Below are 27,013 nucleotides of genomic sequence, written 5' to 3' on the forward strand. Positions count from 1 at the left end.
GTGCTTGTGCTTCTAGGGGTACTACTTGGCCCACTACATAATGGATGATCTCAAGAGAGACCCCCTCTATTGCCTGGATAACAATCACACCCATCTCTTACTGGTTGATAATGGCACCCATGGGCACCCAACGATAGAGGCAAAAGTACGAACTCAGTTAGAAAAGTACATTTCGGAGCGGGTTATCCCAGGTAGGTGTGGGCGTCAGGTGGCTGGCCTACTTCTCCTTAGTTCTCGTGTGCTTTGGGGCTGATGCACAGTCATTTTCTGGGAACAAAAGAGTAGTGGAAACATCCCTGGGATGCTGAGCTGGAAGGGGTGTGTCAACTGCATTGCATCTTGAGCACTTTCAGGAGCAACCAGCCCTCTTCAGAGCAATACCCCTCCCCTCATCTTCCTTTCCTTATGTGACAGTAATCCTTTGTGGGACACAGCAAATGATCCCTTTCAGCCGTACAGCCCTTCCCTCCCTTCCTGCTGGGCTATCTATTGGAAGCTGTCCCTTCTGCATACTTCCCACCTGGCACTGAATTTCAGGTAGCTGAAACACAACTACATAGGAGCTGAAATTAGGCTTTTCCTGAATTGTTAATTTGTGAAGGTGATTGATCCATCTGCAACCTGCTCCTAAATTGTTTCTCTTTCAGCTCCTTTTTTTCCAAAATGGGAAAAAAAATATCAAAAGCCTTGACAGGAAATTCTCAGTTGAAGAGTTTGTTTTGTTCTACTGTGTACCTCAGCTGAAGCATAGTTAGCTGAAGCTGCTGTTAGTCGTGACCCAGAATCATTATGAGACTTGGTATTTCTCTTAAACCCTAGCTACTAGAGTTATGGGATTCTTATCTTTCCTTTATGATCGAAAACGTGAAGTCAGAAGTTTTGAATCTTCAGCTTGTGATAAGAACCTTGCACTTAGACTCAAAATGACCAAAGCAGTAGGTGAATGCAATAAAATCATGGTTTTGGGACTTTGGAGCTAGTAACAATTATGATTGTTAGGAGGAAAAAAGCATCTGTTGGAGAAAGGTGTCTGAAGCTAGCTATGCAGAATGTTAGGCAAAACTGAGTTTTCATTGAAAACAGAAAGAGCTGTTAGTAGATGTGGCAAAATCAATAATAAACTAGTATCAAAGTGTTTGCATGAACTGCTTGGAAATTCTTTCACTGTACTCAGGAAAAATAAGTTGTTCAAACTGTATTAATGGGTTAATATTTTTTTTTTCCTCTCTTTTGACATGTTTCACAGAATCTAATTATGGTGGGAAGATTCCAATTGTATGTTTTGCCCAGGGTGGAGGGAAAGAGACTTTGAAAGTAAGTTTATTTCTTCTACCTATTTCCAGCAGTTTGATGAAGTAGACATTCCTGTTATTTACTGAAGCTTGCCCAGCACCTACTATAGACAGATCTTGCTTGCAATTGCACTTAAGCTTATAAAGTTTGTTTCAGTTCAAATTTTCTGTGTAGTTTCTACCTCAGGCTTACATCCTGGGAAACTGTTGGCTGGGCCAGTTCAGTTGTCTCAGTTCTTCCATAACAAATCCAGCATGAAAATGTTAATTTCTTGAGTTTATTTGTGGAGCAATGAGTAAGGTCTTTGTCAGCCAAGTAGTTCTTGATCCTTTTTATACAGATTTGCCTAAGATTTGGTTTGGGAAAAGTTGACTTGCCCATGCTCAGTGAAGATTAGTGCTTTCTTGTAATACACCAGGAAGATCAGCTGCTGCAGCTCAGAGCTTGCTTGAACTGACTTGTGATTGCTGCTCCTGAGAACTGTGGGCTGCACCTAGTTTAAATCTAGGCAGCTGAGCAAGCCAGGACTCTGACCCTTCTAAGCCTAGAAGAGGAGGGAGCAGGCATCATCTTCAAATAGGCAACAGGTAGGAAGAGGATGAACAGAACAGAGAAGCCAGAAAGAAGGTTCTTGAAATGGGATGTCTAAGTGACACTTAGGGAAGGGGGGAAAAGAGATGACTTCTAGGTCCGTCTCAGTGTTAAAACCCAGGCTTGTTGCTTCCCCCTCCACCTTGCCACCTTGAAGGAGTGAAGAGGGGTGGCCTGAGCGAGGAGGGTGTGACTGAGGGAGCAAAGGGACCTGGCACCAGGGAGTTCAAAGTGAGGGGATGTGCAGTCAGGCTGCGTGGGAAGGGAGCAGTAGCAGTGAGGATGAGGTGGCTCTGACTAACAGCCAGATGAAAAGCTGACATAGCCTGGGCTGAGGGACCTTGAGAAAGAGCTGAGAAAGGGGCTGGATTTTGCCAGAGGGTAGGGTACAATGAAGAAAGTGTGTCAGTTTTTGAGTCAGTAAAATTGGAGCAGGGTGGTATTTATAATTATTTCTTTTGAAGAGGTGATCTTGGTCCTACCTGTTCTGACTAGAGCTATGCTGTTAATATTGAGGCTAATCAAACTATTTTGCTTGCAAGGATGACAAACAACATGAATTCAAAGCAGAGTCTCTGTTACCACTTCACTGATAACATTAATCAGTTAGTCTGAACCACTCTGTGAAATTTCAGATTATTATCCCAGCCACCCTGCATGTTTCCTGGATCTTCTTTTTTTTCCATTCATGTGATTAATTTTAGCTTTGCCCACAGGTAGGTTGAATACAGATTCACTACAGAAGCAGGGTAGTTAGTTGGGCAACCTTGTGGTTACACGTATGTTATGGAGAGACCTCAAACCCACTGTGAAGAAATGATAGATAACACAGACTTACTAGCTATCTAATCAGACGGAATAAAACCCCTGTTACATTGAATGCATAATTCCTAGCAAGAGGTTCCTCTGAAAAGGAACTGGATGGTAGTTCAGTTAAGGGTCCATGCCACTCTCTTGGCTATTTATCAGTGTTACCAGTACACGGAGTCTGCCTTCTTGCACATTTGTAGCTGAAGCCATTTTCTGAAGGAGTAAATCGAGTCTCTGATCAGCCCAAAGTGACACAGCAGGTTCCACGCTGTGGTCATCTGTCCTTGCCATGCCGTGGTCTCAGCAGAGTTGGCCAGGAAAGGCTCCCTCTTTCTCAGCTTCTGTGACTGGTGCGTGATAGCAGGAATCAGCTTTAGCAGAGGAGAAGTAAAACTGCTTCAAGCTTCTGTTTTAAGCTCCCTGTTATGTAAAACATGCACTTTATCTGGACCCTTCTTAAGAAAACCACTTTGATCTAGTTGGTAAGAAAAAACATCCTGCTTTTGTCACGGACCTGCTGTCCAGCTGACAGGAGAGACATGCTCACAGTTTTGATTACTCCAAGTTGATTTTTTTGTTCTCACAAAACTGTCTCTTCAGGTAGGTAATAGATGTTCTGTCTTTCCGGAGGTTGCTGATAACTTGAATTGACTCCTTTTGCACACTTTGCTGGCAGCCTGTGTTCTCAGTGTTGCAGATGAAATAAGTGTCTCCTGCTGTGGTCTTTGTGACAAGAGGGGCTAATGGTCCTTCCATCATTATTTCAACACCTTTTTTTTTTTTTTTTATCTTGCTGGTAAGCCGTGTACAACATTGCTGTGTGAGAAATCACATAAGCAACTACTTGGAGACATTCAGTAACATCGGAGTTCAATGTTCTCATGATGTTAAAGAAGTGATCTCTGTGTAAAAGGCTGCTGCTTGCATCTCCGATAAAACCAGAGCCCTTGTACTCGGCTGTGGCGTTACTTGAGCGATGCTGCACCACAAAACAGGAGTGACTGTAGCTGAGCAGTGTTGTAACGTGCCCTGAATGCCATTTCTGTTTGGCAGTTTTCCTGATCAGCTAATCAACACTAAAACTTGGCAGGTGGTGAGTTCTGTCCCTCAGTTTCTGTGGGGCTCTTCATCGCTGGATGAATGCTGGTTTAAAGGGTTGTCATTGGTGAGGTATCAGGGGGCAGTAGTAAAAATACTGCCCTGGACCATGGGTTTCTGTTTTTTCTTGCCTAAGTCAAGCCTACAGTCTCCAGACTTTCTTGCTGAATAGCAGGCTCTAATAATACGATCGTGCTTCAAGTGATCACCTCTCCCTCTCTGGCTCCTTAGTCTATCAACGTGGCCATCAAGAGTAAGATTCCCTGTGTTGTGGTGGAAGGCTCGGGCCGGATCGCTGATGTTATCGCTAGCTTGATGGAGGCAGAAGGCACTCTCGCTTCTTCATGTGTCAAGGAGAGCTTGCTCAGGTATCTGCCTCGCACCATTTCAAGGCTCTCAGAAGAGGAGACTGAAAGCTGGATCAAATGGGTAAGTGGGTGCTACTGCAGGGAGCTAGCAAGGCTGAAAGTGGGAGAAGGGTGGAGGAAACGGGAGGTCGGGAGCAGCTGGTGGCTTCCAAAATCAGGGATGTTGCTGTCTCGTGATACCTATAGGATGTGTGGGGCTCCCCTTGCCATGATATATCCACGGGGATTTCAAAAAGAAAAATTCCAGACTCTCATAATTGATAGGGATTGGAACAAAAGGAGTGGGGGATTGCAGTCTTTTGAAAGGAAGCACATGTCTAGGCACAGGAGAGCTAAGACCAGATGTTTTCTAACTGTCTGCTCCCTGGATACTTGTGATTCCTCTGGAGCACTGGCTGCTGGATGTGTCGCTTGGCCGACGTGCTGGTAGGTGTTGCAGTTCCTTTGCGTGCTTTGTGAAGGTGGAGAAATTGGGTATTTGTTGAATCAGGCCTCATACTGCTAAATCCAGCTGAGTTGCTCAGAGACAAAGGGTCATTGCTGCTAGCCCAGGGACTTCCAAACTGTAGCGGTTCTGCTTCAGGATTCTCTCATTTGTTCCAAAAGTTCTTGTCTTTTTTCCCGCATCCCCTTAAGATATTGGGCAGGATGGGTTTCCCTTACAGGCTAGGAGTGCGGGGCTCAGGACTCTAGGGGCTTACTTGGTCAGTATTTCTCCACAGCAGCATCTGCACACCATCCCCATTGGGACTCTGTTCGCCTTGACTTGCGAGTACTGTGTACATGGGATGCAGATGAAGGTACAGCACTGTACATACACCTGAAAATTCTTCTTGTGCTCTTGTTTGCCTCTTTGACCAGAGCTAGAGCCTTCGGGATGTAGTCACTGTTGTGATCCCCTGTGTAACTGTTTATTACGAGAGTGTTTTCTGGAGACTGGGAGAACTGGAGAAGCAAGGAGAGCATCTGCTATCTTGGGTTGCATGGACCAGTCTCAGGAAACTGCTGCAACTCTCTGGCTGCTTCAGGTGGACCTGGTTTTGGATATACTTCTGCTCTCCTTAACGGGGACAGAAGAAACGGAGGTCCAGAAAAATCTTAGTGTCCTGTTATTTTTCAGAAATGTTAGTTCCAAGGACACTTCAGCTCAGTGAACAATCCATTAGCTTGAGCTAATTGACTTTCTCAATTAACTGTCCAATGCTTTATCATGGGGTCTGATTCTGTTTTCCTCTCTTTGTTAATTATATCCTACCCACGCTCACAGTGGGGAGCAGGCAGTGGGGAGTGATGGCATCTTCTAACCTCAGCTGAAGTTCATAATGGGGGATGGAAAACGTTATATTGCTTCCTGTACACTTAAGGCCCCTTCTCCCAACTTTCCACTCCCTGCCCTTAACTTTTTTATTTTTTAAGGTTTTTTTTTTTTTTTTTTTTTTTTTGTTTTTTTAGGAATGCACCCTTGCAAGTTGTTTACAGGCCCTGGAGAATAATTCAGATGCTTAAACTTTTGTGTGTATTTTCTTTGATATAAACCAAGCAAAGCTTCTGGTATTGAAGCTTAAGCAGCTGTTGGTTTTGGCAAGACCTGAGTCAAATCTCTTGGTCAGAGCTTGGCAGAGTCAGTCCCTGGGACAACCTGCAAGTTCCACTGCTCAACCTGCTCCACTTGACCCTGTTTAGAGCAGTGAGCTTGGACTAGATCTCCAGAGCTATCTTCCAACCTCAGCAATTTTCTGCCTCTAATAAGAAGCTTACAGGGAAAAGGGCAGGAATAGGGCCTGGCCTTTTGTAGAGACAGTTCTGCAGAAAGAGCGTCTGAACTTGCGCTTTGTGCCTGGGGCTGTGGCATCCAAACCTGAAGAGGAAGAGCTGTCCTCTGAGCAAACCATGAGCCTCTGGTTTCCAGAAGGAGCTCTGCACTGGGGAGTGTGGAGCTGTTGAAGGCAGTTTTCCCTGTTTGGTCACCCAGCCACTCTCCCCACAGCCTCCGCACTCTCCCTGCAGTCAAGAATGACTAAGATTATTTGTTTTCTACGTGCTAGAATGAAAGTAAGTTTATAAGGCTTGGTTATATGAGAAATGATCTCCATTTTTGACAAAGCACAAGGAGGTAGAAACTGTTCTCTAATAAACCGCTAGACATTTGTTGAAATTTGAGCTGTCACAATCTGTTTTTTCTTTAGTAGGAGTTTCTAATTAGTGAGATTATATCTTTTTGGTTATGGTGTTCTGCATAGGGGAATCACAGTTATTTGCTGTATGTGCAGAGGATAAGTAATCTTGTACTTTGGTGACTTTAAAATAAATCTCATTATCTACTTTTATCTGGACTTGATTAAATTTTAGCTGTACATGGAAATGGGACTGATGAGAAGCAGCTTTGCCATGATGTGATGGCAAATTTCTTTTAAACGTGCTCTAGGAGATCAACCACTAAACAGCCTATATCGCTTTGAAATGGAACTTTTCCTTTTTGTAGATCAAAGAAGTCCTTGAAAACCCTCATTTACTGACAGTTATCAAAATAGAAGAAGCTGGAGATGAAATTGTGAGCAATGCCATTTCTTTTGCTCTGTACAAAGGCAAGTAATTGTTTTTCTGTTTGGGTTTTTTTGTTGTTTGTTTTATTTTGTTTTGATGGAAAAAGATGGCTATTGAATTTTCTAGAACAGCCTTCCTTAGAGCACTGCCATCTCTAGAGTTAAGCTTCTGCCACAGTGTGGAGCTTGTCTTCATCTGAAGTGGTGCAGACAGGCTACAGCAGTATTATGGGATGTTAGCGTGGGTGAGATCGAAACCCGGTCCAGATAACTGGGAAGGCATTTAGCAGAGTTTTGGAGATGCTGGGATAACATCTGAGAGTAGCGAAGAAGTATGTAACACACCAAGGTGTCAGGAAACCAAACAAAGAGTCTTTTCTGGTTCTATTGCAGAAGCGGATTATTCAGCATCCTGCAATGTCAACTCCAGTATCTTTTGGTATATATGTGGTTTGAAGAGGTTTGAGCAGCATTTGTCAGGGAGAGAAGTATCCAGTTAATTAACAGTCAGTGTGCAGGACTGCTTCCCAACTCTTTCAAATCCCAGTGACTTGCTACCATGAGTAATTCAGACCTGGGCTCTCTGTTACTCCAGCAGAGCAGAACTGGTACTTAGTGAAGGTTGCTGGGCTGACCTCGTTTTCCTGTCTGTGCATGGAGAAAACCTCTGAACGTTACAGCTTCTCATGATACTTCTTGTGTTAGGGCCCTGTTGGGAATCCGGCAGAATTTCTTTTGTGTAGAGGATGCAGGACACTGAGGAGCCTGAAGCTGTGCTGATTTTGGTTGATGAGGTGCTCCTAGAAGCTCATTTGTGGCCTATGTTGGACCATAAATATGCCTCTCAGCCTCCAGCATCCTCTGAAATCCGATCAGGGAGATGCGCATGAGTCTGGAGAAAGACACGTGATAGGGGTCTCGTCAGGCAGAGTGTGAAAAGCAGAGATGAATAAGTATGCCAAGAAGCTCTTCTGTCTCTGGTCTTTTGCCTAGAGGATTGTTCCTCCTCTGCAGCTTTCAGCACCAATGAACATGACAGAGATAACTGGAATGGGCAGCTGAAGCTGCTGCTGGAGTGGAACCAGTTGGACGTGGCCAGTGATGAGATCTTCACCAATGACCGGAACTGGGAGGTATGGACCACTTCTAAGTACAGTGACAAGGGTTAGGGGAGCCGTGGGAGAGAGGCATCGTAACAGCAGCCACTGTCTCAGCGCCCCAACCTCTGTGATGATAAGTAAGAGTGTCTTTTCCTCCTTGCGCTGACTTCACTGATTACAAAGGTTATCCGCTCATGCCAGAAGTACTCTAGGCCACCCAACAAAGGCAACTGCATACAGAAAAAAAACTGGTTCTGATGGAAATGTGGCAGCATGATGGAAGATGGAGGAGTTAGCCACGCGTGTCAGGCCCTTGGGTAAGCTTTACATGTCTCACGTGCTCCCTAAAATTTGTTTTTCCATTTCTTCCTAGTCTGCTGACCTACAGGATGTCATGTTCACAGCCCTAGTGAAAGACAGGCCCAAATTTGTCCGTCTCTTCCTGGAAAATGGCTTGAATCTGAGGAAGTTCCTTACCACAGAGGTCCTCAGAGAGCTGTACACAAACAACTTTAGCAGCCTGGTGTTCAAGAACCTGCAGATCGCAAAGAACTCCTATAATGATGCACTCCTCACATTTGTGTGGAAGATGGTTGAAGACTTCCGAAAAGGTCTCAAAAGAGATGACAAAAATAGCAAGGATGAGATGGAGATACATCTTTCAGTAAGCGACGAGCAGTTGGATTCCACTGTGTGTCCCCTGAAAGGGAAAAATAAAAAATATGTTTTGTTTCTGGTATAGCTTTAACAGTCTCAGCCTTGTTTTACATTTAACATACTGCCCCGGATTACAAATTCATGTAAGGGTCATTTAACTACAAGAAAAATGGGTGAGTTTGGGTGTTGAGTTAAAGTATTTTCTATTAGAGCAATTAATGCTCTAGTTATGCTTGTAATTGATACCGATATAAATTTAGAGTCTGGTACAGAGCTGCCAGCTGGGCATGAGGAATCTGGACTCTTATATTTTGGTACAGACTCTTGTATCTTAAACCTTGCATGTTGCAAGGGTGTCAAGCAGCTTCTGGACTTTATTTCATTGTCAGGTAGAATCAGGCTTCTTATTTATCACAGCACAGTCGGTCCAGACATCAGATCAGGATCTGAATTTCAAAACTGGAGCTCAGGCATCAGATGGGAAATTTTTGAAACCAGTTGCTGACTTCAGAGAGATGCATTGCAGCACATGTGACATTCGAGAGAAGCTTGATTTGAAAATGCTGGTTAGCTTTGAGAGTTTCCACCAAAGCTTGTGGTTCTTAAAAGTTTTGTTGCTCAGGAGCCATTTTGTGATGGCTTCGCCATCCCCAGGTGCTAATTGCTCTAATGCAAAGATGACGGTATAGAAATACCTCTCTGTTTAAGTTTTTTGTGAAGTTCAGGGTCAGTCCTCCTTAAACACACAAGGCATACTGGTATGAAGTTAGTATTCCTTTTAAAGGATGTTAATCTGTGTTCTCTAAACACAAAGTCAAGCTGTGAATGAGGCTATCTGAACTGCATGGGTTAAAACGGAAAGTGACTTTGACCCAAATGTCCTTCAAGAATAAACAGGGAGGCTGATTCTTCCACATCAAACAGGAAGATACAAGGCTTTAATATGAATATAAAATATAGCCTAACTTACTTTAGTGTGTGACAAGTGCCAGATAGCAGAGAGATTGAGGATTGGTGGGCTGGCTGTAAAAGGAAGAAAATATGAAAATAGGAGAGTGGCAGGCAAGGATTTGTTCCAGTTGCGAGCAGTTTGGTGAGCTTAGATCTGAGGAGCTGTCGCTCTTTCTTTCAGGATGAGTGTCCTATCACAAGGCACCCACTGCAAGCTCTGTTCATTTGGTCAGTTCTTCAGAACAAGAAAGAGTTGTCTAAAGTCATTTGGGAGCAAGTAAGTTGAAGTCTCCTTTATTTCTCTTTGCAAACAGCATAGTGGTGTTCCTTGTCTTTGGTTTGTAGGCCTTTGAAGGCCCTGGATCCATCTTCAAACACAAAACCACAAGAGATAATTGCTAGATGGCTCTGTAAGTAGGTTTAATATTACCCATTTTTTTGTTTGGCTGTGGATTTCATACTTTACTTTCCTAATGCCATCTGTGAGTTAGCAGTCCAAGCTAGCATTTACCTATAGTTTTATGTTCTCGTCTGTGTTCAAGCTCGGATGCTGAGTTCCCACCCATTCCACCATATAGATGTGTTCTGATCCCAAGTATTTGATTGAAATCCATTTCTGATTTTGATTAGACAGTACATTTAGTGATGGTTGTGTCAAATACATAATTTTCAGGCTGTAAGTGTGAGGCTAATGCAAGCAAAGCTGATGGATGCTTCTGCTCACATTGATCTTTGTGGCTGAAACAGAGCACTCCCTCCCTGTACGTGTGGATGCACGTCAGTCTGCGTGTCCAAAACAGAGTGCTGCTTCCCTGCACATGCAGATGTTTTGAATGGAATGGATTAATACAGTCTGGGCAGTTCTGGGTACACCCAACTGGTCCATACTGGTGGAGAGTGAAAAATGGTAGTACAGCTTGTGACGGAGCGGACCTTCTTCTGTGAGTCTTCAGCCAGAGATGCAAAGCTGATATATCACTATGAAACACAAGACCTTTTCAGACTGGTCACAAAGTTGTTATCAAACCAGTACACTGATGGTTGCTATTCATTTTGTGGGACTGGATCTTCATTTGCCAGTCTTGATGGGGAACTGAGCAGCTGCAAAAAAAGGGGGGATAATTTTTCATTAATATATCACATTCCCTTTGCAGAGGGCTTTTATTAACTTAACTCTCTCTCCACAGACCAGAGGTTGCACTTTGGCAGCCCTCGGGGCCAGTAAGCTCCTGAAAAGCATGGCGAAGGTGAAGAATGATATAAATGCTGCTGGTGAGTCTGAGGAACTCGCTAATGAGTACGAGACAAGAGCAGTAGGTAAGTGTCTTCTTTAAGTCCTTTAGAAATTTAATAGGTGGGATCACAGATCAGGTAATTGTTCCCTTTCTTGGAACATTACTTGTTAAATGATCTCCAGGTCTGGCCCGGACGAACGATTGCATACTGATGTTTTTATTTTGTGCACAGCTAAACTGATAACCCTGCTGGTTTTGTTCAGCAAAATGCAAGGTGAGATAATTCATTCAGTTTGCCTGAAATGCTGCCCAGAAATCCAGCCTGAATTTTAAAGAGGAGAAATGACATCTCAAAAGGAAGTAGAAAGAAAGCTTTATTTAGAAAACTAGGTATCCACATTAAATGCTTCCCTTTAATGTCAAAATGTGTTTTTACTGCTTGGAAATCTCTTCCACACCATCTGTTCCCAGTAGAAACTGTGTGTCCTGTCTGAACAGCTTGCCTCCAATAGTGGGTGTTGTGGGGTTGGTTTTGGTGGAGGATTCCTTTCATTGGGAAGAAAAGCTGCCTAGCTCTAATGGCAAGGCTGAAGAAGAAGGGTGCCCAGATATAGGAAGGAGAATATAGAATAAGAGAAGCTTTCTGCATGGGTGCTGCTAATGTTCAGGCTGAGAAAAGCTACCCTTTAAATTTGCAGGAGTACTGCTGGGGCATGAGAGTAAATTGCAGGTAAAAAATGGATTGAATTTCTAAATTCTGAACTGCAAAGTCATACCTTCCCTATTCTAAGATGAAAGGTAACACTGTCGCTCACTGAGAATGCAGATCTGGCTCAGTTATTTTTCTTTCTCTGTATGACCTTCAGTTTCTCCTACTGCAAGGACTGTCAATAATTCAGAATTGAGCTCTGCATCTCCTGGGCTGAAATGACCAATAGTCTCTTATTTCACGAGAGTGATGGGTGACAGGAGAACAGAGGGATGTTCTTATTTTCTTAGGACTTCCATTATCCTGAGCAGTAGTACTGATGTTACCTCAGTGTCCTGTTATCCTGCAAATTATTCAGAGAAACATGCAAGCAAAAGCCAGAATGGTTGGCAGATACCAGGGCAGGGATTAATTTGTAGCACCCACAGCTTACAAATTCAAGCTTCCCTGTGGTGCACACTGTGGAGCAGAACCTTTCTCCTAGGCTTGGAGGGAAATACAACACAGTGTTGCCTCTGGCGCTTTATTGCAGGTTATAACCTTATTATTTGCCTGATGCAGAAAGCCACACGGCCACACGGCCAATCTGCTGTCATCACCATAAATCAGATTATGTGACAGCTGAAGTGCAATAGCCCTGCAGGTTGAATAGGACAACTGCACAAGTGTTGCTGGAAAGGGCTTCTGGAGGCCTCTGGTCCAGTCTTCTCACTGGGGTGGTGCTGCCACTAGGACTAAATCAGTTCCATCATGGCTTCATTTAGCCAAATCTTGAAAATCTCCACAGATGGATATTGGTTTATTGCTCCTAAAAGCAGACCATGTTTGTTCATTTTCTGGGGCTAATGGAGACTAGATTGACCTGTTGAACTTGAGCCTTATTTTTATTTGTGTTTTCACTATCCACTAAAGGAGTGGCACAAGGCCACGCTGAAAATGTCTTGCCTGTTACCAGACAGTATCTCCTACTTCACGAGGCAAAAACTGCTGGAATAGATTTTCTTAAAGGTATCTGCATCCCTCAGGCCCAATTATTTAGCACGACACTGAGAATCGAACAGGTCTCGTTGAAGTCTGTCCACCAGGATCTATCTGCATATTGCAGTGTGTGTGGTAACACCAGCCAAAAGTATTGCTGTAGGCGTGCAGCTTCGCAGTTACGGTAACACCGTGGTTTGTAAAGTGCCTGGGAAAATGTGCTGCTGGGCAGAAGAGCTTCTAGAGAAGGTCGGTGTGTTCTGTAAGAGGCTGGATCGCCCTTCAAGGCAGTTGTGCTCTGTCACAGATACACCAACAGAACCGCCTTCAAGTGGGAGATGTCCAGAACTGGCAGGAGAAATAATTTTTCACTCTCTGTGCCTTGTTAGTGGTGAAAATCTATGGGTAGGATAAGATGCTCATGGCTCTTCTAGAACAACTATGTTTGCAATTAATACATTAATATGGGACCACTGAGACTGACTATAGTCATTAAATCAGTGTTAAATGAATGAAAAGGAGATGAAAACAAGCAGCTATACTGAGTCATTTGAATAGGAGAAGTTTATATGTGTTCACTCTATTTTTAAGTGCAGAACTCAGCTTAATACTATCTCTGTGTGAGCTGATTTTTTATTACATTTGTCTGTCCAGACATGAATTCTGCGTGAAAGCTTAATACACGGAAGTGGGGTTGCAAAGCAATGCAGACATTTTATCACGCTGAAAACATGGGAAGAGTTCTTGTGTTTGCATGCTTTAATATTGCAAATATTCTACTTTGGAAGTTGCTGAAGCCAATTGCACTCAAGTCGGTGGGAAAATTGAGTCTGAAGTTGGAGCTTAGTGTGAGGCTGCCTCTTTCCTCCAGAACTGTTCACCGAGTGCTACAGCAGTGATGAAGATCTAGCTGAGCAGCTGCTGACTTATTCCTGTGAAGCCTGGGGAGGGAGCAATTGTCTGGAACTTGCAGTGGAAGCTAAAGACCAGCAGTTCATTGCGCAGCCAGGGGTGCAGGTAATGTCAGTGAAAAGGAAGTGCACAGATGACTGTAGCTCTTGTGATGTGGATAGCTTAAAAAAAAAAAAAATATATATATATATATATTCTTGCTGTGAAAATGCTACATCCACATGAACAGCCTGTGAAAGGCCAATGCTCAGACACTGTCCTCATGGAAGTGAGAGCCTCTGGGTGAGGTTTCCCAGCCCTGTGAACACTGAGCTTTGCCCAGCAGCAGCGCAGCCATGTCCTGCAGCGTGCTCACAGAACCAGCAGCTGCGGTGCTGTAAAATGCATCCCAGAGAGCACTGACTGTGGCTGGTGGGGGCACAGGGGGTGTGGATCCTCTCCTTGAAATAGGAGGTGGCTGGTTTGCTCACAATTGCTAAGTCAGGACGGGGGGTGGGGGGGAGACTTGATTTAGAGCTGTAAATCATCACGAACTGGATGATAAAGACTGCTTGAAGTGATTTCTCCCTTGGCCCAACTCCCGTGCACACAGTATGGATGTACTGCCCAGCATGAAGTGCCTTATAAATCAGGTCAAGTCCTCCTTAGCCTCATTTCGAACTCCTCGTCACGTAGACTGGAGGATGGCTGGACTAAGGAACCAGCACGCTGTTACTGATGCAGAAAGCTTTCTGTATTGTTGAAATAGGAATCCTAGTTATTTTGATTAAAGTCACAAATTTTGGGGGTTTCTTACTAAATTAAATATCCTCTAATAGCATTCCTAGGTTATTTTGTTGCTATTTGTTAGAACAAACACGTGTATTCTCTTCTTCCCTACAGAATTTCCTTTCCAAGCAGTGGTATGGAGAGATTTCAAGAGATACTAAGAACTGGAAGATTATACTGTGTCTGTTCTTTTTCCCTTTAATAGGCTGTGGTTTCATCTCATTCAGGTAATCAACCGGCTTCTCATTAGCAGAAGGAAAGCAAGTCAATTAATCATAGAATCATAGGGCAATTCAGGCCAGAAGGGAGCTCTGGAGATCATCCAGTCCAACCCCCTGCTCACATTGGGATCTGCTAGGGCAGGTTGCCCCGGTCTGTGTCCAGTTGGGTTTTGAGTACCTCCAAGGATGGAGACTCTACAGCCACTCTGGGGAACCAACTCCAGTGTTCAGTCACTCTCAAATAAAGATATTTTAATGGCTGAATGAGCTTTTGACAGATCGTGTCCTCACTCTGGTCTGGAGATAAGATGTGCCAATTTACTTGCGTGCTTGAAGTCAGTGGAAGCAGTAGACCATTATTTCTAAAGTAACGTCCTGTGCTAGACTTTTCACCTTTCTCATTTTCCCTTTGATGAAGAGCACAAATGTTTTCAGGCATAAAAGCTATGCTTTGAGACCTTTTACTTCTTTCAATTCCTCAGGAAAAAGCCCGTGGAGAAGAGTAAGAAACTCTTCTTGTATTACGTGTCTTTCTTCACCTCCCCCTTTGTGGTCTTCTCCTGGAATGTCATCTTCTACATCGCTTTCCTGTTGCTCTTCGCCTACGTGTTGCTTATGGATTTCCAGAAGGAACCTACTGTCCTGGAGATGATCCTTTACGTGCTGGTCTTCATTCTGCTTTGTGATGAAGTGAGACAAGTAGGCAGCGTTTGCAAGCCAAAAATGTTTAGTGCTAGATTAAAAGCCGTGTGGTTTTTCCCCTCCTAGCAGCGTAAGGCAGTGCAGGCTGCTTCTGAGTTACAGGGAGCAGGTTTCTTGGGAGATACATTCAGGCAACTCAAGGCACAACTAATTTTTTTTGTTTTTCTTCCTGATGTTTAATTCCTACTTGTGCCCCGATAGCTGCAGTGTCCATGCACCAAGAGGAAATTGTATTGACTTTGAGGCTGTGTGGATAAGCTGATGTCAGTGGAGATATTTCTCAGGAATGCTTGGCTTGGATTGCCAAAGCAGTTGAAAGTAGGAGGTTAGATTTAACACATTTATCTGGGTGCATGTCTCTAGATCAAGTGATTCCTGCCTCTTTTCTCCACATCCCATCTTTTTTATTATTTGTTTGTTTGTTTGTTTGTTTGTTTTTAAACACTGAGCAACATATCATTATGTATTTCTGTTTATCTTTTAGTCATAAATACAGTTTTTACTAGTTTCACATAGTCCCAAGGACCAGCTTTGGGCTGCCTGCATTGCTTGTGCTGGGATGGGCACAGCGTGCAGGACTGCCTTTATAGCCAGCCGCATAGTTGATATTCCTCTCACTTCATACGTAAGGGGACATATGAAATATGTTGCGTTTCAGGCAAGCTGGTCTCTATCAGTCAGTGTTCAGAATAGTGGGAAGATGCTGGGGAAATTGGAAGAGAAACGGGTGCATGGTCTCAGTGCAGTGCTGCTTTTTGATTGTCCCGTGAGGCGTTAGTCTCCACAGGAGTGTTTGTGGGTGATCTGCTGGATCAGACCACCCTGCAATAACATTTCTTACTTGAGCTCAAATTATATTGTTGAGCGTTGATGCTACTGTGATTAACTTGCTATGTGGTCTTTTTCCTTTTTAATAGTCAAGGTGGCACCCTGTTTAAGGCAACTTTACTTGCTAAGGAAAACGGGGGAAAACTTAAAGGCTCTGTTGCGATGAAAACACTAATGGAGTGTTTGTTTCTGCTGATTTAGGTTCTGGTGTCTCTGGACCTGTCCTTGCACTTCCTGTCAAAAGTCCTGGGGAAAGCCTTAGGGATAGAAACCTTTTTTTCCCACCAATGTTACTATTTCTCACTACCTTGAGCAGGCAGAACAGCTTCAGATCCCAGTAATCCCATTAATAGCTAGTGGCCAGACTGTACCAATTTGTGAGAGTGCATGCAGCTAAAACAGAGACTTTACTGAAGATTTAAAGTAATCTTAAGCCAGTGTCCTGGCTTCAAACCTATTTTACTAAGGAGCAGAATGCAAAGCAGTGTCCCTGTCCTCTAAACTTCTCAGGAAACTTTCTCCCTGGCTTCCTCCAAGATACATTGTGTGTGCATTGGCCTAACTCTGCAGTCAAAACAGTATCTGTGTCCTTAATATTTTTTTAAAAAAGAGGGATGTCTCAGATTTTGTCTTCACATCAAAGGAAAAGTAAAGAGTAACGTTGCCTGGGGTCCCACTGTAGCTGCTGCAGTCAGATAACTAGTACTGGGGAGAAATCAGCCCTCTGATTAGTGGTGTGTCCGTGGAAGTGACAGCTGCCAGACATTGTTCCAAATTTAAAGCAGCTTGTTTCACAGTTCAGGAGAACTGAACTGTATCTGAACTGTAAGCCACTGGCTCAGCCCTGTGTTCACTTCTGACGGTCCTAGAGATTTTTAACTAGCTGGAGCTGCTCTCTCATAGCCCGTTTAGAGCTGTCTTGGCAATCGGAGATGCCTTTTTCCTGCTATCTTCTTAGCCACATGGATGTAGCCTGCAGCCAGGTGAGTGGGTAGATTTGTGGGCTGTGCAGGAAAGCCCTGCTTTCTCAAATGGAGAAGGAATCTGCACAGAACCTCCATGCACATTAACTCTTAGCAGTGGGAACCGCTTGATATTTGAAGGACTGAACTGCACTTCAGTCTCAGTTGTTCTCACTTGTCTACATGCATCTGCCTCTGTTTTCTCTCTGTTTTTGCTTTAGACCAAAACCTGTTTCCTTTCCTCCATCCACAGTTGTGCCCTTAATAGAAGAGACATCAGGCTTAAGCCTGTTGCATTTAATAAAGCTGTAGTGCAGTGATATGCTTATTGCTTTGTGAAAGATGTTTGGACCATATGCATCTAGCTGTTCACATGAAGCACCTCCTCAATGTCATGTATAGCAAGACAACTTAGGTTTGGTTTAGGGAGCTACTAGACAGAGACAACCCAATATCACGGGTGTCAGACATGCTGTCCTCACTCAGTGCTCAACCTTTGGTACCTTAATTGGTAAGAAAGCTGCGTGTGGGCCCCAAGATGCTGAAATAGTGTCTGGTAGTGTCTTGAGCCTGACACCCTGGTAGCCACCACAACTGTCCATCTTTAGCAATGCATCCCACCACATGAAGAAAATACAACAATTGTGCAACAGGAATAGCAAAGTGGGACTCTACTTACAGCTTCTTCTGCATTTAGAAGAAGACTCCCCTCGATCTCCATTTCCCATAAAAGTACTGAGAGCAGAACTGCCTTCCTTGGATATGCCAGTTACAGAGAAATTCAATGATCAGTACTCTACTAAGCTCTGATTATTTCAATGAAAATAAAAAAGAATTATGATGAGGGACTCAGTCTGTTTCTTCAGGCCTGGCAGAAGTGTCTCCCAGTTAAACTACTTGTCCTAATGAGTCGCCTCTGAATTGGATGTCAAAATTGGTTCTTGAACAACCTTTGGATCCAGGGTGCAGTACTGGGCAGTCTGGGAGTGGGCAGAGATTCTCACTAGACTTGCAATTCAAAAATAGAGAGCCGAGTAATTGAAAGAATAAAATAAATTGGTCAAAAGCATGCGCATGGAACCAGAGACAGCTTTACTGAATGAGCTAGAATACAACTGCCCCAAAACAGTGACCCTCCTGCCTCTCCCCAGTGTTTCATCTGCTCTTAGTGGGCACAGCAAGACTCCTTTGACCCACCTGGCAGCAGTTCTGTTGGAGCATACTGAGATCTACCCTGAGATCCCCTAGCAGCATGTGTGTACACATATGAGCACTAAGTAGATCGATCTCGGCTCTTGTCCGGGCTGTTCCTTCCTCTCCCCAAGCACAAGGGCCCCTGTGGTTGGGTTACGTTCTTTGAGCACAGTAACCCACGCTGTGGTGCAATGTTTGTGTCACCGATTTGCTTAACTGGTCCCAGTGCAAGCTTAGGACATCTGGAGCACAAGAAAAAGTGTTAAGGAGCTCTAAACATAGAAGATCTTGAGCCACAGTCCTATCAGAAATTAGCAGTAAAAAGACGTTGCCAGTAATTTCCTGGGTATATTAAAACCCCTCTTTTTGGGGAAATTAAAAGCAATCTGAACTCTGGTGAGCTGATCATGTGTGACAGAAAATTGGGCAAGGAAACAGTCATTGCTATTGCTGTGGGTGGAATATTTTTACCCATGAGGAGATCCAGTGGGGAGAGATGAGGGGAAGGTGGATGAGCTCCCCATGTCGCTGGCCAGTGCTGTGTGGTGGTTACTTTCTGCTCTTTTTCCTTCCCAGTGGTACATGAATGGCAGTAAGTATTTCTCAGATCTGTGGAATGTTATGGATACACTAGCAATCTTCTACTTCATAGCAGGGATTGTGTTCAGGTGAGTGCTATCTTTTCTTGTGGCCATGTTATGGCTTTGCTTCCTTTCTGGGTTTTGACTACAACGGGTAATGAGATTTTGGGAAACAATGTGTTTGTGAAACTCCCTGGTCTTTGTGGAGGCCCCATATACTGCCAAGTCTTGACTCTAAATCTGTAAAAGCAAATAAATAAAAGAAAGTGATTAGGGAACATCTGCATGCAGTATTTTCTCTTTTCTGTTTAATGGAAGTTGAGTCTATCCCTGGAGTCAAAGATGGCTTTCCTAAACTCAGATCTCTCTAGGCCAGCAGGACAGCCCTTCTTAATGCTTAGGTTTAGAAGAAGGTGACTGAAATAGGCTTAGGTTTCATGACAGTGCCTTCAAGACTGGCTATATAGAGCATATCCAAGTTGCAAGGTAAGATGGTTAATATTTCAGAGAGCCAAAAGTTCTTTTAGATTTCCCTGGCTCCTCTTATTGACTATTTAATATGGTAATCTGGACTCTTTGAGCTTTAGTGAGTTGTTTTTAAGGGGGCTGTAGTTGCACCTACAATGGTCTAACAGAATGTCATTAGCTCACATAAGCTGTTTTACATGAACGGTGAGTTAACAACCGTGACAGAGAAATGATGGAACCACATTTTACAGTGTAATTGTTCGGTCAGCTGTAAATTAGATTTTGTTGCCTTGGTGCAGCAGAGCAGTCATTGCACTGCTGTTTTTTGGAGGGCTGTGGGAATAGCTAAAGGTACGAGATTTCCTTGCTGTTAATAGTTTTAGAGGGGAAGAGGAGATGGAGATAAAATAGGAGGGGTGTAAACAAGGTGTGCTTTAATCCCTTCTACCATCTGTCATCACGTAGGGGTGGGTGGGAGAGGGCACGGGGCCCTGGAGACCTGTGCTCTGTTTCCCAGTTACTCACTTTCCACTCCCCGTTTCAGTGTATTTTTACCTGACTTCTGCATGCTTTACCCAGTGCTTCTCTTCATTTTCTTTTACTGTCTCCATCAGGCTTCACTCATCTGATGAAAGCTCTTGGTATTCTGGGAGAGTCATTTTCTGTTTGGACTACATAGTTTTTACTCTGAGGCTGATCCATATTTTCACAGTTAGCAGGAATCTAGGACCCAAAATTATTATGCTGCAGAGGATGGTAAGATTCTGGCAGCTATTCAAGGGAGTCTAAATAAATGATGTGATGCCTTATTTTTCCTCAAGAGTGAAAATCACCACTGTTCTGATGATGGCAGCAAGTTCTCTCCTCTTAAATGTGCTAAACAGGATTAATTAAGATTTAAATAGGACCTAATTAGGAGTAGGGCCTCTTTTTCTCCCTCTGCGCAGGGACAGAATAAAGATCAAGCTGAAGAACAGAAGAGGAAATTTGTTTCCTGGTAGCTTTTGTCTTCCATGTCTTAAATGTTTCAGTGGTAAATTCCATCACTCTTGCTGCTTGCATGAGCATTCCCCAAACAAGACAAAGGTGATAAATGGTATTGGGAGGAGGATTTCTGTCTTTCACCTTATCCATCACACAAGTAACTGGAGAAGCGGGTGGTGAGTGGCCTGGCTGATTCTGTCCTTTGTAGCTGGAGGGAATGTTTGCTAGCAGACTGGGAAAGGAAATAGGAAGAGAGTGGAGTTCCTTATAATACAGGTATGGCTTGCTGTAGGTATGGGAATGAGAAGCGTTGAAGAGCTGGGGTATGTCTCCTTGAATCTTCATTCCAGTGATACCCCTGTGCACACACACATGTACTCCAAAGAAAAGAGGTTTGAAGTGTAGTCAGCACGGGCAGCATCATTTGAGGAATGGCACTCCAAGGGCGTGTGAAGTGGGTATTGCTAGATGTCCTTAGGAGAGGGTGTCCCCATCTTTGTGCATTTCTGCAGTGGTTGGGTTGTCTTGTGCCGTGGCAAAGGATTGGCATACATAGAATTTAAAAAACAGTTATGTGGTGACAGTCAGAGTAACAGCATGGTCTGCAGCTTACCCAGAAAGGCTTTATTTTGCCTTGTACCACTGCTGCAAAGCTGAAGTCTAGAGATTACCTGGTCCTAGAGTGCCTTATGATATGGAAGCAACAGCACAGGATTGTTTCCTGTACGTCTTTCCCTTGTTTATCCTTCTTCAAAAGGGGGATGAGTTTTTGAATAAGTTTAATAATAAAGTCGCTTGGGGTTAGTGGAAGGACAGGTCTCGTTGGAGGTGAATCTGCAACAAATGGGGAAGCTCAGCTGGAATACTGCCAGTCTTCAGCTATCTGTGTGTTGTTAGGAGCCAGAAATTAATGAAACCTTTAGCCATAGTGTCTGGACTATAAACGCTGGTTTGAAGCCATGCTGGGTGGCATTTTCAGAAGCGACGGCTGCTTTCACCTGACACCTGGCTGCAGGCTCTGCAGGTGGAGTTGTGGCATAAATAGTTTTTATATATGGATCTGGCTTTTGTGGGTGGGCCCCGTCTGATGCCAGGTTAATATCCTATATTCTGAAGCGTGCCTTAGTTTTCTGGTGGCATAAACATTTCTGAAGTTCCATGAGTGGGAACAGTCAGTTATTTGCACGTGTGCGTTTGTGACTGTAAATTTATGAAGCGGTGATCTGGAAACATGCATTAAAATGATGCTAACTGTGGAGGCTTTTCTAATATTTATTCTCCACCCAGCTGTCAAATCAGGGAGAAAGAAGGCATGTGTGGCTTGCAACAGGCACGCAGTGGGGCACTGATGTGCTTGCTTGTTGTCCTTTTTCAGATGATCGATGTCTTCTTCTTCCTCTTCCTCTTTGCTGTGTGGATGGTGGCCTTTGGTGTGGCCAGGCAAGGCATCCTGAGGAAGAATGAGCACCGCTGGGAGTGGATATTTCGATCTGTCATCTACGAGCCATACCTGGCTATGTTTGGCCAGTACCCTGATGATGTTGACGGTACCTGTTTTCTGTGGGAAGCTCTCCTGCGTGCGTGGAAGTCTCTGTCCTTTCAGTGGTTGTCCAGGCCTGTGTCTAACCCTTTCCTCCAAGCAGCACCAAGGCACGGTTTTATGTCCGATGGGGAGGTGGAGAAGGAGGGGGCCACACATATTGTAGTTAGTGGCAGGACCTGGGGCTGGGCCCAACAGAAAGAGGGGGAGAGGGCTCACTCTTTGCTCTCCTCTCTCATCCTCTGAGGTACCACCTACAACTTCGACCGCTGCACCTTTTCCGGGAATGAGTCCAAGCCCTTGTGTGTGGAGCTGGATGCCAACAACCAACCCCGCTTCCCGGAGTGGATTACCATTCCCCTTGTCTGCATCTACATGCTCTCAACTAACATCCTCCTTGTGAACCTGCTCGTGGCCATGTTTGGGTACGTGGTGAGGGAGCGATCACTTGCTTGTGATCTCTGTATCAGCCTCCTTCCAAGAACGGGGATGAAGTCCTGGAAAAGAGCAGGAAGCCAGCCCTTGGGCTCTGCCTGTGTCTCCTGCAGGGGAATTGCGAGGAGTAGTCTGGACAGGATTCCCAGCTTGAAACAGACTTCTCAAGTTAGGGGTGTGGTGTGGGAAGGCGAACAAAAGCAAGGGGATTTAGCATTTCGCACAGCAGCCTGATCAAAACTGGTACAATAGCCTGGGGAGGGATTGCTGCCTGTCCTTTTCCTATTTCTCTAAGCATCCTTTGCACACTGGGCTTAGTACAAACGCTTGTGGTTCGCACAGAGGGGTGATAGCTGGGTCAGTGATTTACCAAGTGCGAGTTGCTACACAACTGACCTTGCTAGAGTGAATAAGCAAGTTGTTATTGCAGTCTTTTCATGACACTGGTTTTATTAACCAGAACTGCTGTGTGGTGATGATGGGTGTGTTACTGCTCCGGTGGACCTGGTATTTCTTATTCTGACTTACACCACAGGCAATGGGCTGCATCTCCTCGGGCCATACAAAAGGACTTTGTCTTGAAAAATGCCATCACCTCTGTTTTCACAAGATAATTCATCTGTCTGTGGGTCTACCAGTCAGGAAGCCTACTCCGGCATCTTGTGAGGTGTTACAGCATGCAGATGGATCAGACACCTGAAATGTGCTGCTGGTAACTGCTGACTGTATCACATAGCCAGCACTGATTTGCCAAACGCAAATGGTTGCTGTTATGCTCATTATCAAATATATATTTGCTGCATTAGGACCAGCAAGAGCAAACTGTAACTGGTCCTTAGGGAAAAGTTTCCTCAGCTTCTTTCAGAAATCATTGGTGTTTACACTGCGAGCTCTGACACGGAGTTTAGTTAATAATGGGAAGTCCTTTATATCAGACTTCTGGAGTGTCTTGCCTTCCTGTCTCACTTGTGAATACAGTGGGATCGATGCCGTGTCTCTGTTCTCCTTCCCAATCCTGCTTCTTTTCTGCTTTACACTTCCTTGCAGCCTAACAAAAATACTTACAACCCCTGGGCATCATCCTTGAGGTCCTCTCTGTTTATTTTTGCATGTTTTGATGGTACTTTGGCAGTGACAGACTTGGCAGGGACTCGCTTTGGCAACAGGAGTATTTACAGGAACTGCTAAGGACTCTCGGTTTGCCTCGAGAGGATCTCCCTTCTGAATGCCAGTGACAATTTTTCCTGGCCTGAGATGAGATGTATTAGTGTGATGAGTTGAGAACACCTCAGCTTTGGGATCTGCTCTTCCCTCTGCTCTGAAGCTTTCTTCCCATGATGAGCTGAACTCTCAAGACAGTTAGAAATGTGATTTTTGGCAAGGCAGCTAGGGCTGTGGTGCAGCATATCTATATATTGTCACTGTGTTTTCCTAACCTGCACAGGACCTGGGGACAGAAACAATGCTTATACTCACTAGAAAGGGTGAGAGCAATTCACATTAATAAAGGAAGCTATTACAGTATGCCAGCTCTACCCTAGAAGCCTCTGGTATTTGTTAGAATGCTTATTTTAACAGCACCTAATAGTAAATGCTCTGGTTTATACAGTTATGACAGTAAAAACCTAGTTTTTGCCAGTTCAGCTTATTTTATGGAAGGACCCGGTGGAATTCCCTAGCGACACTCTCAGAGCTTTGCGTAGTGCATTTTAACAACAGGCTGACCAACCGAAGCAGGAGTGCTGGATTGTATGGACGTCAGGAAACCCAGTAATCCCAGATTTTTTTTCTTGATGCAGTTAGAAACGTGTGAAATCTGTGATGGCTCCTCCTCTGACTAGTGTTTGCATAGTATTTATCAGTCTTTAATAATGCTGGTGTCTATTAAACACCAGTCCAACCACTGTCTCTATATGTTGTACTTACAATTATATATTAATTTGAACAACAGAGTATCCAACAACTTCCTTGCATCCAGTATGCATTAGCTGAGAAGGGTGAATATTGCAGTTTAGATACTTCTGAAATTCAGGATTGTATTTATTTTCTAAAACAACAGATAATTTCCACCAGGTGAAGGTTTTAGCCTCTCTCATATAAAGGGTCTGTTAGGATCTCAACACAGACATTTTGGAAGCATCCATCTGCCATTTAATATCCGCAATGAAAGGTCAGGCAGTCTGTGAGCTGTTTGCTCTTGTGGTTGTTGCTTTGCTGGGTTCGTACATTGCTTAGTACAGTAGGTTTGATCAGTGCCTGGAGAATTCTTAATGCCTCTGCTAAAAATCTCAGGAGCTTTTCATTTTTTGTAAACGTTCTATTTTTAGGTGGTTTGGGTTTTTTTTTTTTGCTTAGAAATAAGTTAGCTGATGAATTAATGAGACACAACATCTTGCAAAGAAGCATCCTGTTCTCATGTGTCTAGGCTGGAAGAAAATTGCCTAGAGCTAAGGTAGTGAAAATATGTGGAGTATTTTCTCCCTGTTCCTACTTTTTCCAGTTTATTTGTAACTTCAGGGTTTGTTTTTTTTTTTTCTACTGTCTTAGTTCCTCCCATTTTCAAATTCCTCTTTAAAAAGGAGAACAAACCCGATAACGTCCTAGTCAGTAAAGATTAACAGTTCCAGGATGAACACGCCGTGGTGTAATAAAGAGAAACTCTATGTTACTTGACTCTGAGGTGGAGTTCTTGGCCTGCTGGAATAGGTCAGTCAATCTCACCTCATCCTTGGAGGATGGAAAACTGCCCGTGAGGCAGCCCCGTGCCCTGGGCTGCAGCCAGAGCAGGGGGGGCAGCAGGGCCAGGGGGGGGATTCTCCCCCTCTGCTCCGCTCTGGGGAGACCCCCCTGCAGTGCTGGGGCCAGCTCGGGGGCCCCCAACAGCAGAAGGACCCGGAGCTGCTCGAGCGGGGCCAGAGGAGGCCACGGAGATGCTGGGGGGGCTGGAGCAGCTCCCCTGGGGGGCCGGGCTGAGAGAGTTGGGGGGGTTCAGCCTGGAGAAGAGAAGGTTCTGGGGAGCCCTTCGAGCAGCCTCCCAGGGCTTAAAGGGGGGACAGGAGAGGTGGGGAGGGACTCTGGATCAGGGGGTGTGGGTAGGACAAGGGGTGACGGTTTTAAACTGGCAGAGGGCAGATTTAGCTTAGAACTAAGGCAGAAATTCTCCCCAGTGCGGGGGGTGAGGGGCTGGCCCAGGGTGCCCAGAGCAGCTGTGGCTGCCCCCTCCCTGGAAGGGTTCAAGGCCAGGTTGGACGGGGCTGGGAGCCCCCTGGGCTGGGGGAAGGGGGCCCTGCCCGGGGCACCAGATGATCTTTAAGGTCCCTTCCAACCCAAGCCATTCTGTGATTCTACGATTCTTTGGTGAATAAATAACGCTGTATGTATTTTCTCTTTCTTTGCTTGTTAGTTACACCGTTGGATCAGTACAAGAGAACAATGACCAGGTGTGGAAGTTCCAACGTTACTTCTTGGTCCAAGAGTACTGCAGTCGCTTGACTATCCCTTTCCCTTTTGTCATCTTTGCCTACATATTCATGGTGATGAGGAAATGTTTCAAATGCTGCTGTAAGAAAGAAAGTAAAGAACCATCTATTTGTTGTGAGTTGGATTATTCCTCACTGTCTAAAAGTCAGCTCTGTGGCAGGTGCACTGCAACTCTCCCAGGACATACTGTGCTCAGACCAGGCAGTTAGTGTTTTGGTGGGAAATTTTTAAGGGCAATGTAGACCTTGGAGGAGGAGGTGGTTGTGCTGGAAATGAGGAGCAGCTCATTCATGTTCTCTGTGAAATGCAGATTCACTGTGTTGCTGGAGATTTCTTCAGTAATATTAAAATCAAAGCCCCTGGCTGCTTCTCAGCCATAATCTTCCTTCAGTATTCAAGGTGTGCTCTCTCTATAATAGGGGGAATTACACTCCTGACTCCTTATGCTAAACCTCCAATTGCACCCTGTTGTGTTCTCTGACCCCCAGTAGCTTTAGTTTTGGTCTGGTTAGAGAGCTTTCCTGTTCTACCATTAGACCTGCTCTCCTTATGTACTGTGCAGGGTTATCCAGTGCTTTTTTTTTGTCCAAGCCATTCCAAGGCAGAATTTTACCTCATGTATGTAAATCAATTAAGTCTTCAAATTAATCCTATCAGTTTAGGGCTGCTTATGTGGCTTCTGAGCTTTGAAAGTTTTTTGTTTTTGTTTTTGTTTTTTTTTTTTTGTATTAGAGCACTGAGTAAGTTTACTCAGAGCCTGCATAAACTGAAAGGCATCTTCATGGTCTGCATGAAAAATGTAAACCATCCCATTTCTCAGTAATCTGGTAGTGCATCCCTCCTGCACTGTTACCTCGTGGTGGAGGTCCCTGATCCTGCATGCTCTGAATGTTTAGCTAACTCATACAAGAGGTGGTCTCGGTCTCTGCTTGCCACTCTACCTGCTGGAGTTGCATTTCTTTTTGTCCTTCCATCACGTTCTCCCAGCTAATACAGCTAGGGCAGCTTAGGAGAGGACTGTCATCTTCAGAGGCATTTCTGCCTGCTAGTGAGTGACTAGTGAACGAGAGTAGCATGGGCATGGCCAAACAGGCAAACCGCCTCAAAAATACAGGAGTGGCTGAGTCAGTCCTCTAGCTATTTCCCCTCTTATTTACAATGTCAGAGGGCACAGATATGAAGTGTTTTAAAAAGGTTTTACCCCCAACAAATGGAGTGTTTTCTCTTTAAGTGCCATTCAGAAGCAGACAAGAGAGGATTAAGTTGAGTTAATTGACAGCCTTATTCTCATCCATCAGCAACCTGACTGTTACCTTGCAGCACAGGCTGGATTTGTTATTATTTTAGGAGAAAGATGCCTGCTCTGGGGTATAAAATTCCTTAGCACTGACTAAGTAATTTTGGCTGTCCAATCACTGTTTGGTTTCCTTGCTGGGCAGGTTGCTTAATGGCAGGTATTTTAGCCCAAGTGATGCACAGATGATATTGCAGTTCTAAAAGCAATTGGAAGAATGAGTTAGAGCCAGAATATCATTGTGATTGAGATGGTGACAGGAACTGAGAACTGCATGAAGAAAGAACACTAATGTGTTGACTATTGCAAAA

The 27,013-nt window shown here is 44.4% G+C and overlaps 1 protein-coding gene across 1 annotated transcript in view; it reads left to right on the forward strand.

The window, feature by feature from the left end:
• The window catches only part of TRPM8 (transient receptor potential cation channel subfamily M member 8), a 51,039-nt gene that overhangs the window by 16,230 nt on the left and 7,796 nt on the right, over window positions 1-27,013 (forward strand). Inside the window, exons 7-22 of the mRNA XM_042784341.1 lie at window positions 17-191; window positions 1,247-1,314; window positions 4,024-4,221; window positions 6,643-6,745; window positions 7,718-7,836; window positions 8,177-8,467; window positions 9,593-9,688; window positions 10,599-10,728; window positions 13,205-13,350; window positions 14,128-14,240; window positions 14,717-14,933; window positions 18,497-18,588; window positions 19,584-19,725; window positions 21,329-21,500; window positions 21,741-21,918; window positions 25,332-25,522. Of these exons, the coding sequence (XP_042640275.1) occupies window positions 17-191; window positions 1,247-1,314; window positions 4,024-4,221; window positions 6,643-6,745; window positions 7,718-7,836; window positions 8,177-8,467; window positions 9,593-9,688; window positions 10,599-10,728; window positions 13,205-13,350; window positions 14,128-14,240; window positions 14,717-14,933; window positions 18,497-18,588; window positions 19,584-19,725; window positions 21,329-21,500; window positions 21,741-21,918; window positions 25,332-25,522 (2,431 nt within the window). The remainder of the gene's footprint in view (window positions 1-16; window positions 192-1,246; window positions 1,315-4,023; window positions 4,222-6,642; window positions 6,746-7,717; window positions 7,837-8,176; window positions 8,468-9,592; window positions 9,689-10,598; window positions 10,729-13,204; window positions 13,351-14,127; window positions 14,241-14,716; window positions 14,934-18,496; window positions 18,589-19,583; window positions 19,726-21,328; window positions 21,501-21,740; window positions 21,919-25,331; window positions 25,523-27,013) is intronic.

This window comes from Tyto alba, unplaced genomic scaffold (assembly GCF_018691265.1).
Source record: "Tyto alba isolate M040663 unplaced genomic scaffold, T.alba_DEE_v4.0 Super-Scaffold_7, whole genome shotgun sequence".
NCBI classification, from domain to species: domain Eukaryota; kingdom Metazoa; phylum Chordata; class Aves; order Strigiformes; family Tytonidae; genus Tyto; species Tyto alba.